We start from the raw sequence: 19,108 nt of genomic DNA, 5'->3' as shown, positions 1-19,108 counted from the left end.
GGGCTAAGCAGTGTCATTTGGCACAAAAAAACCCTGGAACAGACTGGTTACTACTGGCTGAGGCAACATACTTAATCGGCACCTATTCATTTAAAAAAATTTAGGGATTGATCATGGATTGAAATGAATTGATTGACACGGTCACCTGGTACCTGAATGGAGCATATAATGCTTGAAACTAATCATGGTTCTTAGTGCTAGTCAGGTTTGTTTTCCTGTCTGATAAACTTTGTGAAAAGGAGAAAATTTCTGGTCTTCATTATCATGTCTCGGTACAATATCATGATCTTCATGTTCAAAGGCGGTCTATGAGGAAAACCTTTGCAAAGAGATGACATTTAAGCTACGCCACTATACTTGGTATGCATGGTGAAATAATAATGTCACGAGGCGTGCTGTCAACTAACAAACAATTACTGTCACTATAAACTTCACGATTTATTATTACTAATTGTAAAATTATTGAGTAACCGGGAAAAGCTGTGTTATCACTGGGACTAAGTTCTGTTATCAAGCATGAAGCGAGTTACAAAAACCCAAACAAAACAAGTGCGCATGCGCCAGCAGGCGTTTGAGTTTAGCAGAGATTCCTTCTTGGCTCGGAAGGTTAGGGATGACAAAAATCCTGCCGCAGATCATCAGTAAGCAAGAGCGTGTCACCGATGCGTCTCTACTCTCAGCTCTGGTGGAGAAAGAAAGAACTTTATTTGCCTTATGTACTGGCAATTTCATCAAATGTATCAGCGTAGCGGGGTGGATTGATGGAAATATGCTTGCCTGCTTGCAGCAATAATTGAGGTTCGCGCCCGCCAGGAGGATACTTTTTTACGACTTGATCTTATTTTATAAATGCCGCGTAGTGCATCGAAGGGATTTTTTCCAAAAAATAAGAGTGAGGGTTACATTTTGATTGAAACGTAATTGAAAAGGGCTCCTCTTGCTTCAGAGAAAATTCTGGATCCAAGGTTCAGGGTGCCTGTATAAGGGTATACAGGAGCCGTCCAATAAACTTGTTTTTTATTGGAGGAAAAAGCAGACTCCAGACAGAAATTAATGTAACATAGTGTTCAGTTAACATCCTTTAGAATAAATTACGTAAGACCTTTTCCCCATTTTTAGACCCCCATACTTCTCCTTGTGCAGCACCGTAAGGCATCCCTTAACCCCCCCCCTCTAAAAATTACGTAAGGCTCGAATAACCCCCCCCTTTTTTTTTCAGTTATCGTAGATCGAAGCATTACGTTTCCCGTTAGAAAACAATGAAATTTTTAAGCCACAATTTTTATAAGTGAAATTAAACTTCTGGAGTAAGTTCACACGAAAGATTCATGATATAATTAGTTTAATAAACAAAAATATGGAGCAAAATTGAAGATTTTTTTTTTCCTTGGGAGTAAATAGTTAAAAGTACAAGGTTAACGTAAAGATGAAATCACCACTCATCATCGTGAGAATGAGTGGAGAAGTGGGAATCAAAAGAAATGATAGGACATGGTTCGATCGGTCAGCAATCGATGGTTTCCTGATTTCCTCTATTTCATCTTGAATTTTATTATCAACCTGACGAAAAATGGATTTTTGCATTTTCTTGAAATATAGGCTAAAAAGTTGACGTAAGGCTCAGCCGTGCCCTCTCCTCCCCTCTCGTAAGGCACCGAAAGGCTATTATAGACCCCCCCCCTCCCCCTAAGAGCCTTACGTAATTTATGGACGGCCCCTTATTTGTATTTTTTGTATTCCTTATGGTCTTTATTACTTAGAATTCCTAATCATATAGATAATAGAATAGAAATCATGCAGAATTTCCTTTAAAAAAAAAGGCGTTTAAGTTGGTTTGAGTTTAAAAGATTCCTGCTTGGCCCGACAGGCGAGGGTTGACAAAAATCCTGCAGCGCGTGGGGAGTGCAGTGAGTCTGCAGAACGGAAACACCGATGCTCCCGATTGCGCACCAGACAGTTTGCGATGGAAATTCGGCAGGATTTTTGTCATCCCGACCTTCCGAGCTCAAGAAGGAATCTCTGCTGAACAGTCGACTCGCGCCAGCATGGGGGGCAGATAAATTGTATACAAGATAAATCATATACTCCCGTCGAAATCAGATAAATCATATACAGATGGATGGTGAGAGGGTAATTCATATAATTTGCCAGTTTGTCAAACTGTCGGGCGATCGCGAAATTCATTCTGATTTCCGATCATTCATAATTTCATAGCCCTTCTTTCCTATAAATAATGTAAGGAATTTATTTAACCTAATACCACCAATAATTCTCATTTGGAATATTAATTATTTCTGCACTAATATTTCACATCTAGATAAGGTGGATTGCCAATTATCGATACTATCCACAGACTGTCCAGCTTTTTGGGGTAATGTAACCAGTTTGTTGGCTTAAATTTTAAGTGTCTTTGAGAAGAACTTAGTTCATTCTGACATTGTTGAGTCCATAAAATTTGAAAAATTCTAGTGAAGAACTGTGTGCAGCCCGTTTAGGAGTCCCGAATATTTTATGTCAATCTTTGTGGCAGTGACCGTTCGTCAATCCTAATAAGGACAGAGGCCAATTTTTAATAATTTTAAATAAGTTAAAGATACAGTCCTACAATTTCAGTAGTGTCTTGCCAGTGGGTCAGCTCTTTTAGTTTTTGTGTCTCCAGATATCCGTCAAAGTTCATCCATGTGGAGCTCCTGTACCGAAGTGTCTTGCGTTCCCGTCAGAGCCGGATTTACGGGGGGGCCCAAGGTGCCATGGCACCGGGCGGCAAATTTTTAGGGGCGGCAAATTTCGGAGTTTTCTTTTTTTCTCGTAGAAAAAGAAGGAGAAAGAAAAAAATGAGGGAAAAACTACTGGGCAGCGGCGGGGCACTGACTTCCATTTCGAATTGATTCCATCTCCGGGTGAGTCATCTCAATCCTCTCTGAAAATCATGGGCAACTCCAATTGGCGGCAAATTTGCCGCCTAATACGATTTGAAAGTATTTTAACCTTAAAATGCATAAAACTGGCTAATTTTTGTACGAAATTGAAAGAAGATTAGCGCCACGGATGCCTCGAGATGCGCTGAAATAGAGTTTTTAAATTTCAAAAATTTTCCGGGGGAGGCCCCCCGGACTCCCCTCTAAGCTGGAGGTATTCCGTATCCCCCCGACCCCCCGGTGGTGGGGGCAGTCCCCCATGCAGCAAAATGACCTAGATACGCCTATGGCTCTATGAACTGTGAGGGGAGGGCCGTCTTCTTCTCAACTAAATTAATTTGTAAGTTTTTCGAAAACTTGAGTAGGTTCATCGATGACCAAAGTGCGAAACCACGAATCTCCGTTTACGACGTCCCAAGCTTCCTGTGATACTTTACTCAATGAAAAGTAGTCAACGCAATTTCTTGAAATGTTTTCCCTGTAAGCAGAGTATTATAAATCTCAATCCATAAAAAGTTTGCTTGTTTCATTTTGAAAAAATTAAATAGAAGCGGAAATTCTGGAACAACGTGACGGAAATACGAGGTTTCGCACTTTAGCATCCACATTTAATTTAATTTTTCATTTTCGCCTTTTTTGTGTCTCAAATCCTCAATCCTTGAAGAATCATTTCCTCTGCCTAAAATATTTGTTTGCAACACTTTCCAGCACAGATGCGCATTTTTCTGACTATCGGAGAATCGGATTTCGCTTTTGCCGTGTGTTTTGTTCTCCCAGTGATCAACTGGAGAGAACTTTCCTTTCACCCTGGCCGTTTAATCATTGTAAAAATCTCGCAAAAATCTCGATCGCTAGTGAAGTTTTGCTTTGTTCTCTTGCAAAAAATCGCTTGAAAAAGCGATTTTTTGTATGTGTGAGTGCGCTCCCATAAGATTCCTCATAACAGCTTATAGTATTAGTGTGTATTTTACAGGGGTTTTTCGAGACTAGCGATAGTCCCTGTTCGATATGTCGATACGTCGATTCAATACTAGACTTACCAACCCTTTCCTACAAAATACCCTGTTCTTTCTGAGATTCCTTAACTTTGCCTTCTTTAACTCCGTTTCTAAGTAAACTGTATTAATTATCTGAAGTTCTTTATATCTTAAAGCTTCAATTTCCAATATGAATTTCCTAACTTTTTCACCATTTTCCTTATAAATCAAAATCTATCTACGTATGTACTTTTTCCCCTTGTGTTTAGCGCTTGTTTCATTTGTGCGTCAGCTTTGATATAATGGCGGATTGTTTACGTTCATTTTATAGTTCAACATTTTCCAATTTTTTCCTTTAAATCTCTTCGGAAAAGTCCCAAAATGACTTATCACTCTTTAAATAAGTAATTCACCCCTTCAACTTAACATTAGTGGTACTTTGGATGGTTCCACCTCTTGCAGTGAGAGAAACTGAATCGCCGAGTTTCTGAGCTGGCTCCTTGGTTTGTCCATGTCCTTCGGTTTGATTTGTGATTTGTGCAACTTCCTTAATGGATAATCTTACTTATCAAAATACTCTTTGACTGTGCGTGGAGTGTAATTTTGTCTTGACAGCATTAGCACCATGTGAATCAAAATTTCAATCAACTCCATTTTTGCCGCAGGGTAGGGATCCTTTAGCTATCACCGCTATCAGAGTGCTGTTGAGAACCTAATCACAACTGTCGGTATGTTCTGTCGAGCAGTTATGTAAATATAAAACGGTTGTATTTGTAAGTCAATTTCTTTTGTATGTGAACAATAACTGAATGTCCAGAATTCTAAACATCTGACTGTATCTCAAGTATATGTCGGAAATATTTATCAAGGTCAGAGTTTGTGAATCCTTGGCAGCAGTTAATGAATTTCCCCTTAGTAACAACTTAGCTCAACAAAGTTTGGTAAGTAAGTACAGCTCAGATCCACCATCGTACACATATAATCACATATTAGTTTAAAATCAGTGCGAGTAATGTTTTGAGGGTAAAGTGTTCTCTATTCTCCAACATTAGTTAGCAGGGGTGCAAATTGCGCGGAGGCTGAGAGGTACTTGTTATTTTTCTAGATTTTTCAGATTTGCAATTCTTGTGGAATACTTACTGTGACTTCGGCACACATTCTAAAATTACCAAGAAATTCCACAAAAGTTTGATCAGCGCGCTGTGCTGACCTTCTTGCGAAAACCTAGCGCGAAGCTGAAAATTGCAGAGGCATGAAACAATTTTCACTTTGGTTTGTGAGATTTTCTTATAAACTTGGCATCCTCATATTTGTCCGACTTTTACCAAAATAATCTTGAAATTATCTCTCCCATCACCATATAGCAACAAAATTAGCATAAACATTCTTGATAAGAGGTGGCATAGTATCCAGAGACCCCAGAGAGTTTTGTATTAAATGCTAATGATGCTCCTCTGGAAGAATTAAAAATCGGCCATTCTAAACTACATACTCATATCAACGGCTCTTGCTGACGATAACCTGCTACCTTCATCAACTTAATCTAAAGTTTAGAATAATACATAAGCCAACTAATGTACTATCATTTCCATGCAAACAGTCAACCTTGTATTAATTGAGGAATGATAAATACAGTTTTTACTATGCCTTAGAATTCTTACCATAATTCTTACCATTTGGAGTCAGGAAATAAAAATAATTGCTTCATTGTTTGCATTTTTATTGGCCAACTAAGTTCACATAGTGGAACTTTCGTCTACTTGGTGGTAATGAAGGTAAATATTTATTCTTCTCTTATTTGGATGAGAATTACCTACATCAAATATGACATACTGTGACACTGGGTGCCGCTACTAGGTACTCTACTTATATTTCAACGATACTGGAAAAATTCATAACTCAGGTAAGGGTGTTATCTTGCAAGCTACAGAGCTAGGAATTAGTCATATTTCGATCCTTTGAGATTCTTTTATCATTCAGAAATAAAAAACTAAATTCAGCTGGAACAGGCACATTTCTGGGAAGGAATGTGACGGATAATTTATATCTCATCGTCATCTCACTTATGTATCAAACAATGCTGCTTCTCGTCCTCATCTTGATGAGAGCAGGCGAAGATTTGAAATGTGCGCTACAACAGATTCGCTTGCGAAAGTGGAACCCGCCTGACGTCACAAAACTTCAAGATGGCAACAAAAATCAAACTGGGACAATAATCAAAGAAAAGGACTGTAGTGGTTACAAAGGAATACCTAAATGATCATTCATTTTTTCGAACCCTTATAATTAAAAAAAATTAATTTGAAGTGAAGTACGTATTCGGAGACTTTACACTTTACTGGGAGAACATCCAATGCCCAGCATGAGCATTGGAAACGTCATTCGTGAACTCAAAATGACCGACTTGTTTGAAACTCACATTCCGTGCGCATCGCGTGTTTCTATAAGATATTACCCAGTCCTGGAGGGGGGGGGGGGGGGCGGCAAAATTTTCTGGGCACCAGGCGGCAAAAACCTAAATCCGGCTCTGGTTCCCGTCCTTGACTTCATTCGTATCTGTTCTTTCCAAGTCACTTGAACAGCTTACTCTTATTTTCATTAAAAATCTTCCAAAAGGTCTGATGTTTGATCTCAACAGTTTACTTAACATAATTTAGTCAGGCCAATTTGTTCATCCTGCATGAATCATCTTGTTACGTCTCATTCCTCTCAATACGTGTGTAGCCCTGTGCCCTGGCAGCTTGATTTGGCTTGACGCTAGTTTGTTCACACTTTAAATTGAAGACCCTACGAACTCCAGTTGAGAAATCAAGAGATAACGGGAGTATAAGGAGTCCCCGACAAGGAAGCTTAGCCACTGAAAGTTTCTTGATAACCCAGCATTTGGATAAATGATAACAGCAAGTCAAACTGCAGGTTTGCTTGGTTTCAAGAAACCTTATTGGCAGCCTCTAAAACAAGCCACTAGTGGCAATTGCTCCAATCCTTGGTAACTAACATCATCACTCTATCTTTGAGCAGAGGTAAGTGAAATTGTCGTAACATCTTATGTCGTTAATAACTCCTGTAACTTATGTCGCAGCTGACAATGGAAGTAGAGAAAAATAGTCTCGTATTTGAGGTTTTACATTTTCTGCTATCGCTGTCCAACTTATCAGAGACCTGAGTTGTTGGAGAGACCCCAGCAAAACTTCGGCCTCTGCCTCCTAAAATTTTTCCTTTTCATCATTAGGCTTTATTTGTACACTTTAGTACCCTGAAAAGCCGCTTTCTGCTGACTTCAACTGGTCATGGCCATGGAGAAAGACTGGAAGGTGATAGAAAGATAACTTCAGCGGCCTTGTGAAATTGTTGAGTTTGTTCTAATTATCTCTTGTAAAGTTGTAAACCCTCAAAAAAGTTGCTTGGTACCAAACATCAAAAATAATCAACGACTCTCGGACCATCCTAGTCACCTTATTGGCTATTAATCTCTAATTAATTATCACCATCTCTTCTTCCTTGAGGGTCCGAGGGTGAGATGTGTTTCAGATATTCTCAAGAATATCGACATTTCAAATAATAAATGTCAAATTCTGCTGTCTATATTGCTCTTTTGCCTTTTCCGAAATGAGGTTAGGCTACAAATCATAACAAGAGTACAGTTTGATGTTCGGTACCCACCAACCAACTATTTGATGCTAGTATGCAATTTACCCATCAGACACCCAGTATATGAATTACCGTGTATGCGATTTATACTAACTCGCCAGCATGCGCTAGTGCGACGCAATGCAGCTTTGTGATTGGTCCAAACAGCGGTCATACATTCAGTGGCGCGTGATTTGAATACGCTCGTGTTGGGTGAGATCCTTGATCTAATTATGTACTCAATAAATTGTCATCTGTGCTGTCAATACGCACCATTTGAGGCGGAGGAAGGGGCAAGCCCGGCATTTGTTCGGCCTTTTCAATTAATTTTCAGTTTTTTTTTTTATAAATCCAGGGGATTTTCTGGTACCTATAATATGCTCAGAATCTTCAGAATATGACATGCACACAAAGTGTATTCCTTAACATGCAGTCACTTAATATATTTCACATCGATTAGTAGTTAAAACACAAAAGAGCGATGAATGAACTTACTTAAACTCAAATAAAAGATGAGGCCCTGAGAAAACGAGCTCCTCTTCTTTATCAGAGCAGATGGTCATCAGTAGGTGGCTACTGTTGTTTGGACCCTGGTAAATATTGATGTGGTGACTGCTACAGTGACTGGAAGAAAATAAACAAATCAATAAATATTGAAATGAATGGAAAGTCATATCACGGGCCTACTGTGTCGTGCTAAGGAAGAACGCCGTATGAACCTCCAGGCGTTGCCAAAATTCCTTTGATAGAACACGAATTTCCTGGTAAACTTGTGAAAATTTTCCTTCCAATTTTTCAGATAGGTAATTTTGCGCGCAATTTCAACTCAAGTTCCTGAAAATTTCATGGAAAAACATTCATAACGTTCCGCAAAAATAAACGTTTTATCGAAGGAAATGTGGTAATTCTCGAATGTTCATACGGCGTTCCTCTTTAGCAAGGCAGTATAGTTCAAATGAGGGAAGGATCAGGAAAAACGTACCATGGCGGATTTTTAGCGCTAAATCCGTCATTTCTTAGGAAGAGAGGATTTTCCAGGTTTCAGTTCTCACAGAAAAACGAAATTTCTGGGGGTTTGTGAAATCCAGGAATTACCGGATGTCATGTTGGGTTTAACAACCAAAATTGCCCGAGAATCCACCCATGGCATCCCTGAGAAATTTTTTCGCCTCTTCAGATATTGCCCTTTGCACACGTCGCAAGTATTTTGCTGAAAGTGGGGGTCATCGGTGCATCACTCATCGATGACCCCCACTTTCAACTTAAAACTTGCAATGTGTGCAAAGGGCATAAGAAAGTTTCTGTCGTCGAATAAAAAATTCTGCCAATTTAACCAATGGAAATTCTCGATTGCATTATACGAAATTTTCGTGAGAAACGCAACTGTCAGGAGAGAAGGAATTATTCTCTTTTCCTTACTCCTCCCTCATTTCCTTTTCTTGCTACTTTTCTTGCTGTTTTCCTACCTCTTTTTCTTCCACGTAAGAACAGAACTTCATTTCAATGCTGCGAACTCTCCTCTCGCAAATTTCACACGAACAAGGAAAATCTTGGGCATATTAAACTGAAAATTTCACTAGTTTTCCTCGGGTCTCATGCAATGATCAGAAAACTTTTGGATTAAAATTGCACGGGTACATTTTTGCAAAAAAATCAATTGTTCGAGTCAATCAAGCAATCTTGGAATGGACTTACGCTCCTTCGCCTTCGAGACGACTTTTCGAGATATGACGGCGTAATAGAGCGTGGAAAGATGGACGGGAGCGCCGTAAAAGATCTGAAAAGCTGCATGAATAAAATAAATGCTCGAGGGAGGGGGGGGGGGGGGGTAAATGCAAGCGTTTTTATTGCCCCCGATGAAAGCGGAAAATGAGGTATGAAATAATCGGGGTTGCGGAAGCGGGGGGGGGGGGGGGCTCATGTAACAGAGCATAACGGTGAGGCGGAACTACAAAAATGATTCCACCATTTTGCCGTGCAGTGGCGATGTATCGATTGTTATGCCATTTAAACCTATGTAAAAGGATCGATAAACAGGGTGTTCGCAGCGAACACCCTAATAATCGATTCTTTACCATAGGTTTAAATGGCATAACAATCGATACATCGCAATTCACGCCACGCCACTGCTGCCGTGCTAAGGCAAAACGCCGTATGAGCCATCAGGCATCGCCAAACTGCTTTCTACAAATCACGAATTTTCAAGAACACTCGTGAAGGTGTCTCCTCCGATTTTTCACGGGATTTTGTTCGTAATTCGATCTAAAACGTCTGCAGAATGAAGATGTTGCATGTGTGAGGGATTTGCGATTTGACCATTGATTCTCACGTAAAAATTCGCGAGAAACACGATGGTGCCACTGGTTTTCTCAGAAATCGTTTCCCAAGCTCAAAAAAAGCTCTCAAAGTGAGGCCAAAATGGAGGGGATATCCCACCCTTCCCTGAGAGTCCACCTCTACATCAAAACAAACTCTCCATGCAAAGATAGGGAGCAAATACATTAGCAGTGATGCCGTGTTTTCAGTTTTGGAGTCCCCAAATGAAGTGACGACCCTGCTAATGTATTTGCTCCCTATCTTTGCATGGAGAGTTTGTTTTGATGTAGAGGTGGACTCTCAGGGTAGGGCGGGATATCCCCTCCATTTTGGCCTCACTCTGAGAGCTTTTTTTGAGCTTGGGAGACGATTTCTGAGAAAACCAGTGGCACCATCGTGTTTCTCGCGAACTTTTACGTGAGAATCAATGGTCAAATCGCAAATCCCTCACACATGCAACATCTCCATTTTCAGGAACATTCGTGAAGATGTCTCCTCCGATTTTTCACGGGATTTTGTTCGTAATTCGATGTAAAACGTCTGTAGAATTCAAGGTAAAATATTCATGCCTTTCCTCAAAAATATATACTTTTGAGTAGAGTCCCTTCATACTGAGATTCAAGATAACATCCCCTCGTGGAGTCACAAACGGGAACAAAGATTACAGAAATTGAACGTTTTTCGTAATCTTTGATCGGCCCATTCTCAAACTCCCTTCTCCGTTCCTTCTCTCATTCCGTTTGCTCCTTGCCGAACCCGTAATTCCCTGGTCCATTCCAGATTATCATCTTTGCAATCGGTGAAAATGTAATCTTTGTTCCCGTTTGTGACACTGTGAAGGCCTCAAATACGGGAACCGATCAGAAATGGATTCACATTGTCTCTCAGTATAAAGGGACTCTACTTTTGAGAGGAAATTTGGCAACACCCGAATGTTCTTACGGCGCTGTTACTTGGCATGGCAGTATGGGTTTATAAGCCACCGAGTTCGCAGTTAGAATACACCTCGCCGTGTAAAAGGCAATGATTTCGAACGTTACTCGGTAATGACTTCTCCTCTCGACCGTGAGGCAACAAGCGTCGTTTCGCGTAAGTGCAAGTTTACAAGCCAGCGTCGCGCGCTTTTCCGATCGATTGATTCCGATCTGCACGAAGCACGTACGAGTACACTGCCGTGTTAAGGAAGAACGCCGTATGAACCTTCAGGCGTTGCCAAATTCCCTTTGATAAAACACGAATTGCCTGGTAAACTCATGAATATTTTCCTTCCAATTTGTCAGATACCTTTGCTCGCAATTCCACCGAAAAGTCCTGAAAATTTCAAGGGAAAATATTCATAACTTTCCTTAAAAATGAACATTTTATCGAAGGAAATCTGGCAACACTCGAATGTTCATACGGCGTTCTTCCTTTGCATGTACAAGTACACTCTGTCGTGCTGAAGAAAAACCTCGCATGAGCGTTCGATTCTTGCCGAATTTCCCTTGACGGAATTTTTATATATCGTCGCCGTTCGGCCAAAGTGTCAGCAGCGCCATGCGACGTTTCAAAATTTCCACCGCTATTGTATTTTTTTACAGAGATATTGTTCAACGAAGCTATCCGGAAATTTCACTGAATTTTCTTTGTGCTGCCGATAAAATTCAGTGAAATTTTCGGACGGATTCAACCAACAATTTCTCTGTAAAAAAATGAAACGGCGGCGGAAATTTTGAAACTTCGCATGGCGCTGCTGACACTTTGGCCGAAAGGCGACGATATGAAGAATTTTATGAGATAGGGTTGGAGGATGAGAAGCTAGCCGAAATTTGTATGATTGGACGACCACGAGGTATGAGGATACCTGGACGACCGTCCGAGAAATGGAAACAATGCCGGCTTTCATCCCCAGTAAGAAGAGAGGAAGAGGAGGAATAGAAGAAGAGGAGGGTGAGGGAGAAAGAAGAAGAAAAGGAAAAAGGATAATAAAAAAAGAACATGTGGTCAATATTTCTCCTTAAAATTTTTAGGAAAAGTAGAAAAAATGCGTATGAAATTCTATGCAAATGCTAAAAGATTCAATACACAAGTTTTCCAGGAAATACCTATTTTATTAGAATGAACTTGGCTAACGTACTTTTCAAGTGGCGTTTCAATCTAGGACAGCCTGCAGTATTAATTGCAACGCAGTCGAGTTTCGCGATAAAATTCGACGACTGCGTTTCCTCTTATTTAAACAAGAACAGTCCTCAAAATTGGGTTATAACTAGGGAATTTAGCAGATGGGCCCCACTCACCGAAGCTGCTAATAATGAAGGGATCAAAACGAAAAATTTCGAAGTTTACATTTCCCTGAACGAAAATGAATCCCCATGATCGCACCGAGAAATAATATTCCTCTCGAACTTCCAACACTGGCCATCAGTTGGGTCACGGCAACTATTTAAACTCGACGGTGATGCTAGGTTGCATACCTTGCGCAATGCAGGAGTTTTGGTTTTCTACTCACAATCAGCTTATCGTTTCGTTTAACGCGCGCGATTACGGGCAGTTACAGAACTGAGATTTCGATGATTTCGAAACTCTCACTTTGCTGCCAGCGGTGAGTTTTTTTCTGTCTCGTGATCGCCCTTTTTTAATTAAACATGATTGTGTTTTTTTCAGACCAAGTGTGAGTAAAGGTCAACTGGACCGCGTTTAGCAGAAAAGAACTAAACCACATCGGATATTGCCAAAAACTGGGCAATCTATTTTTTATAGGAGAACTTTTGGGCGGATTCTTTTGAAAATATTAAGTAATGTGCCTCGCACCATGCACAAAAATCCGCACAACCGTTTTTATGTAAACAAATAAATTTGGCAATAGCTGATGTGGCTTGGTTCCTTCCTAATTAAAGTGGTCCAATTTGAAGACGGCTCTTACAACGAATAACATTCACACCTCACTGGAAAAAAAAAACACGTTGGATCAAGAGTCCAGACTCTTGAAAACATCGACAAGAAAAAATACTCTTGATTCAATCAGATTTAAGCTTGAATCAAAACGAAATGCGCTTAAATTAAGAGGCTTGGTTCTTGATTTAAGCTAGATTCTGATTGAATCAGGAGTACTTTTTCTTGTCGATGTTTTTAAGAGTCTGGACTCTAGATCCAATGTGGTTTTTTTTTCCAGTGCTGCGTAATTTCACGTTTGGATTAACTCAAACTGTTGTGGTCATCCGCATCAAAAGAATTAGGACGAAAAAATGTTTATAGGGCAAGAGTCAAAATGCATGGCTTAGAATTCCCACGAAATTATTCTTAAAACATATCAATGAAAAAGTACCGGAAGTCAATTAACTACGATGATAAGTTTTCAAATAAAAAAATTAAGCATGACTACTTGTCTACAACTATGCAAACCAAGGTGCGCCTTTCATGAGTTTACCCGTCGATATGGCAATCGAGCTATCGATGCACAAGATCGCACATTCGACTCGTCTAATTGAACTTCTATTTTCAGTTTGATTTAATCTAACAGTTCAATTTCGAAAACCTCATCCCCAATTTGACGAACCGAATGATTCGAACAATATAGAACACGGAACTTTCGGCTCATACTATTAAACTTTTTTTCAGTAATGTATAATTCTCAATGCAAATAATAGCAGCTCTACAAAGAGCTTTCTTTTCAGCCGTGTCACTTTGCATTCGCGCAGATATCCCCGATTTCCAAAGAAAATCGCTTTGTCAGATGTTTCACCATCAGCGCTTTTTGTCAGCTGTATGTGAGTACATACCATCCCTCCGCTTTGCAATCAATCAGAGATGCTCTATGGCTAGCGATGGTTCGATCAATCTGCCATTTAAACCCATGGAAAACGATCGATTTTCAGGGTGTTTGCACCGACACCTTTTGAATCGATTCTTAACCATTGTTTTAAATGGGAAAATATCGATTGTCGGTAGTTTGCGATCAATCTTCGTGCAAGTGAGTGTGTTTACTCACAACGTTTGCAGTCAAACTGAGGAGAATTCAGACCATTTCACCGGCGCGACGAGTGAAAATGCGACGATTTCCACTGGATCTGTTAACTATGTTCCTTTTACAGTAATTCTTCCGGGAAGTAGACGCGTTTCCTTCATATGCATGAATTCCGATACAAGCTCTCGTTACAGGGATTATCCGGGTAATCCACGTGACAAGCGAAGCTGTTGTTGCAGGGTTTCGCTTTACGGAAAAAACCCCTTCCTGACTAATACCTTACAAGAGCCCTCTGCAACACAAACATTGGAGTACATTTTGCAGTGATGAACCAAAATGTCTAGTTCTTACATGGATTTGCATTTTGCAAAAAGGGACCAAGAGCATTCCAATGTTGTTAGGATTGTGCAACTGACATTCTTTGCAAGAAAATGACGGAAGTCACACAAAACATTAAATTTATAAAGGTAATTTTCGTGTTAAATTCATAGTTTATTGCGGGAGTGAAGATAAAACTTGTAAAGATGATCAATTCATATTTGCAAGGTAGAAAAAGTTGCACATTCCTAGCGACATTGGAATGCTCTTGGTTCCTTTTTGCAAAATGCAATCCACATAAAAACACCTATCTGCAGAGGAAACTTAATGGCACGCAGTCGTTTTTATAATGAGCCCGAAATTGTAGTTTCGAATGGCAAAATGTAGTTCAATTTTTGTAAGCAGTATGTTTCGTGCGGGCACTTTACTTGAAAAAACTGTCAAGTTAGATGCAATTTTTACAGCATCAGATTTACATGAGAAACTACGCAAGTTGCCGTAAATTAAATCGTTTCCTTAGAATTGTGCCTTAGAATCAAAGAATGCAGTAAATTATCCTGCACATACTTTTTTGAACAAACCAAGAGTGAGACATTTGAAATAAAGATGGGAGAGTTATAAATATTCGATTACGGTCATGGAATACGCACATATCTCGAATAGAGCCCATAATTTTACTGTCTGCTCATTGCAGCGTGTAATAATAAAGCTGCATTCACAATTTCACAAATCGTGCAAAATCCCTGCTCTGGATGTGGTATGCAACCTAGCATTACCGCCGAGTCGAAATAGTTGCCCATGTGTAATACCTAAACCATATCATTTCACTAACTTGGAAATGGGATACATTACCGTTTGAATGATTGGCCTGTGTCCCCGAGCTATAAATAATGATCCACTGTACCAATTTCCATGATATTTTTCGACCTTCGCTAAATTTTGAACGAAAGAGTCTAATAAATTTAAAGTCTGTAATTGTCTTCAACATTTCGAGTTATGACACAGGTAATTCAAGGCTGCAAGAATGCTTTTTTAGGTCACGAGGAGCCCTTAGTGTGGGGATTGGACTGTGAAGTAACCAGGGTTGACCCCCCCTGTATTCAACAATACAATTTCAATTTCCTTTCATTGCCTTGAAGTCTAATAATTTCAAAGTCTATAATAACTGTCTTCAAAATTTCGAATTATGACCCAGGTTTTTCAACGCAGCAAAAATGATTTTCTAGGTCACGAAAAGCCCGTAGTGTGGGGGTTCGACTGCGAAGTAACCAGGGGTAACCCCCTGTATCCAACAATGCAATTACATTGCCTTGGAGTCACCAAAGGGGCTCCCTGATTCAATTTAACTAATAACAGACCACACTCAAATATTCACGACAATGGCAGAAGCGCCTCGACCAATAAAAACGGAATTAGCAGATCCCGCGGTCCCTTAAAACGCCATTCACACAGCTTAAAAGCCCTTCATTCCCAACTTCCGGCTGTCCCTCCGAGCGTCAGCGGACGGGACGGTCCCGGGTCGGAGGAGAAACCATTAAAAATTTAAGGTGAGCGAAACGGGAGGGGGGAGGGGAGGGGGCTGCTGAAACGAGGAAATAATCTTCACGCTGAAAACGTCAGAAGAAAAGTTTAAAACGACGGAGGACACTAAACTTCCGACTTCGGACCGACCATTACGCCGGAGAGACGCAAGCGTTCAGACACGCCATTTTGAATGAGAGTCAACGGACGAAGAAGAATACCTTGACGAGGGTTTAGACCGCCGGGCGGCGTTGCCGGTCAGCCGGGAAACCCGGAGGGAGTGGCCGGATTTGACGTGTGGATCGGCAACACTGTCGGCGGGAGTTTTTTTTATTTCTCCTATAAAAACAATGCGCTGCCAGTTGATAGAGATAGTTTGCTCTCGGCGCTCCGGTGTTGGTGAGCGATCAGCAACAGAGACGGGTTGAATCAAGTCGGACCGGGGAAGAGAAGCGAGGGGTTTAAAAATACAACAGCATCGCTCACTAACGAAAATGAAATTTCCTCGTCGGACCACTTTCATCCCCGGAAGAAATGTAAACTTCTCTTGTTCGATTCGTGTAATGATGGCCGTGTTACTGATGGAGGGGAGTATACTGCCGTGCTCAGGAAAAACGCCGTATGTGCCCTCTGGCGTTGCCAAATTTCCTTTGATGAGACAAAAATTTCCTAGTAAACTTATGAATATTTTTCCTCCAATTTTTCGGTTAATTTTGCTCTCGATTTCAACCGTAGTCACTGAAAATTTCAGGGAAAAATATTCATAAATTCCCCCCAAAATAAACATTTTAGTGAAGGAAATTTGGCAACTCTCGAATGTTCATACGGCGTACTTAGCACGGCTGTATATCGTCACCTTCCCGGCAAAGTATCACAAGCGCCATGCGACGTTTACAAATTTCCGCCGCCATTTTATTTCTTTACTGAGAAATTTTTGGTTGAATCTGTTTGGAAATTTCAGTAAATTTTATCGGCAGCACAAAGAAAATTCAGTGAAATTTTCGGACAGGTTCGTTGAACGATTTCTCTGTAAAAAAATAAAATGGCGGCGGAAATTTTTAAACGTCGCATGGCGCTTGTGATACTTTGCCGGGAAGGTGACGATATGTCGCAGGCAATTAGCAATCGCCGGCAAATTGCAATCTATCAGTGTTGAATGGGATAAAATGTAAAATTCAGATGCAAAGGAATAGAGAATATAATTATGATATAAGAATTCAACCAATCGCTTTTTTCTGCATAAAGGCATGGTACTACCAGTGGCATGGCGTACTTTGCGTTATATCGATTGATCCGTCATTTAAACCTATGAAAAAGATCGATAAAAAGGGTGTTCACAACGAACGCCTTATAATCGATTCTATCATATACGCCACGCTACTGGGCACTACCCGGCACACTCGCGAGCACGAGAATTGGAATCAGTGACCTATAAGTTAGGTTTGATTCCTATGGGTAACTAAACTAGCTGCCTGGCAAAGCTGAAAGTATCACCGGGATTTGAAGGCGCTCCAAGCCGTGGTTGTGATTTTATGGTTCTTTGTCGATGCTACCTTTACTATGTAGATTCGAATTGTTGCAATTTAGTGAGTTAACACGCGTGCCGCTTGCAAATTGCCAACGCTTGCTGATTGTCTGCACCATGTATATCGACGTTGAACTACCAGATCACGTTTCTCGATTGCAGTGAAGAATTTTTGTAACCTTTTTTAAGCTTTCTCCGTTATTTTCTAAAAATTGGGGAGGCCCATCCTCCGTGATTTGAAAGGGAGGATTGATTATGTTCTCAGCAATTTTAGCGACAATTGCAGAACAGGGAAGAGAGGTAAGAGATGTTTTGAAAGTAATGTGGAGTTATTATTGGTGTCGAAAAAAATGTCTTTCTACCGTGAAAGTTTTTACTTGCTGGTTCAGAATAACTTTAAATTTTCATTAAATTTTTCACAGAAAAGAAAACAATGCAAAGAAGCATTAATCGTTATAATGACTATTTTCTCATATTTCCTCACATTTTAAAGAGAAAAGATACTAAAATGCGGTATTTACCCAATATATGAGATAACTTGCTTTCCTTTCTCCTGGCGTATATCTCCTACGAAATTAATGAACACATACTCTCCTGCTCAGCTCTTAGTGCAATTAAAAGTTTTAAAGCATTATCGATCAACGTTCAGAGACTTGCAAAGTTTCCCCCGAGAGACAGCTGAAAAATCTGAGTAGCGAAGTCAAAGGTTATAGTCGTTATTTGTTTCACCTTACAAGCTTTTTCAATCGCCGCCCTCCCCCCCGTTCCCCAACCTCCGAAAAAATTGATTTCAACTCGTCCGATGTTACTCCTGGTAGGATGACACTGTGCAACTGCACAAAAGGTAGAAAGTGACCCTCATTTAGTTCGACGCGTCGAGTTTCAGTGGCGTGGCGTGAATTGCGATATATCGATTGTTATGCCATTTAAACCTATGGTTAAGAATCGATTATTAAGATGTTCGCTGCGAACATCCTGTTTATCGATCCTTTTCCATAGGTTTAAATGGCATTACAATCGATATATCGCAAAGCACGCCACGCCACTGTCGAGTTTGATGGTGACAGGTGACCCCCGTTTTCATGCATCGCCTTCGCACCTTCCAGTTTTCCGGAGAAGCTGATGTCCATCGGAAAATTGACTTTGCACTTTCGGTATTTCTGCGGAAATTTTCCTGTTCAGAATGCACAAACAAATTTATTGGTCTCCTCAGTGTACCAATTTCTGTGCATCTTGAGCTGCTTGAACCGAATATGACCATGACCGTTTTCTCTAATAACCTTTTAATTTTCCGGAGAATCCGATTTTCCCGGCCAAAAGAGGCACTATCAGCCATTTTTGTCCCAAATACAAAAGAACTGGAATTTCTGGCGGTCTTTGATTGGTAGCTTCACGTGTATTTTAAGCCGCTAAATCTGAAGAAGATCGCCGTATTTTTCCCCACCATGACTCTCAAGTTTATCTTCTTGTTAAAAACTTCTCCCAACTGCTCCAAGTCCCCGACACGTTTTTAAAAAAAGAGCCTCTGTTGTGACTTTTAAAGATTCTCATACTTTGAGCTACTGAAACCGAACATTTCTCTCAACATCTCTTCTCTTGAGGGTGACTGAATATTTCATTGCTGTTTTATCCGATTCGACAAGTCGTTTATTTTTAATAAGGTTTTAGATTTTTTAGATTTTATTACTCTATATAAAGCTGCCGTACCGGTTAACTCCCCCCCCCCCCACCTAGAGAAAAATTTGCCGAAGCGATTTCCTTTACACTCGGTACGAATGCGATGCATGAAAACGGGGATCACCTGTCACCATCCAACTCAGCGCGTCGAACCAAATGAGGATCACTTTCTACCTTTTTGTGCAGTTGCACAGTGTCATCTAACCAGAAATCGGACGAATCAATTTTTGCGGAGGTTGGGGAACGGGGGGGGGGGAGGGCGGCTGCATGGGGCGCACACATT

General features: G+C 40.5%; 1 protein-coding gene across 1 annotated transcript in view; it reads right to left on the bottom strand.

Annotated features, from left to right (window-relative positions):
• LOC109032162 (cubilin) overlaps positions 1-19,108 on the bottom strand; it is a 52,891-nt gene that overhangs the window by 13,544 nt on the left and 20,239 nt on the right. Inside the window, exon 4 of the mRNA XM_072305490.1 lies at positions 8,021-8,149. Within this exon, the coding sequence (XP_072161591.1) occupies positions 8,021-8,149 (129 nt within the window). The remainder of the gene's footprint in view (positions 1-8,020; positions 8,150-19,108) is intronic.

This window comes from Bemisia tabaci, chromosome 10 (genome assembly GCF_918797505.1).
Source record: "Bemisia tabaci chromosome 10, PGI_BMITA_v3".
Taxonomy (NCBI): Eukaryota; Metazoa; Arthropoda; class Insecta; order Hemiptera; family Aleyrodidae; genus Bemisia; species Bemisia tabaci.
The sequence above is the reverse complement of the archived record's forward strand: the minus strand, read 5'-3'. Positions and strand labels throughout refer to the sequence as shown.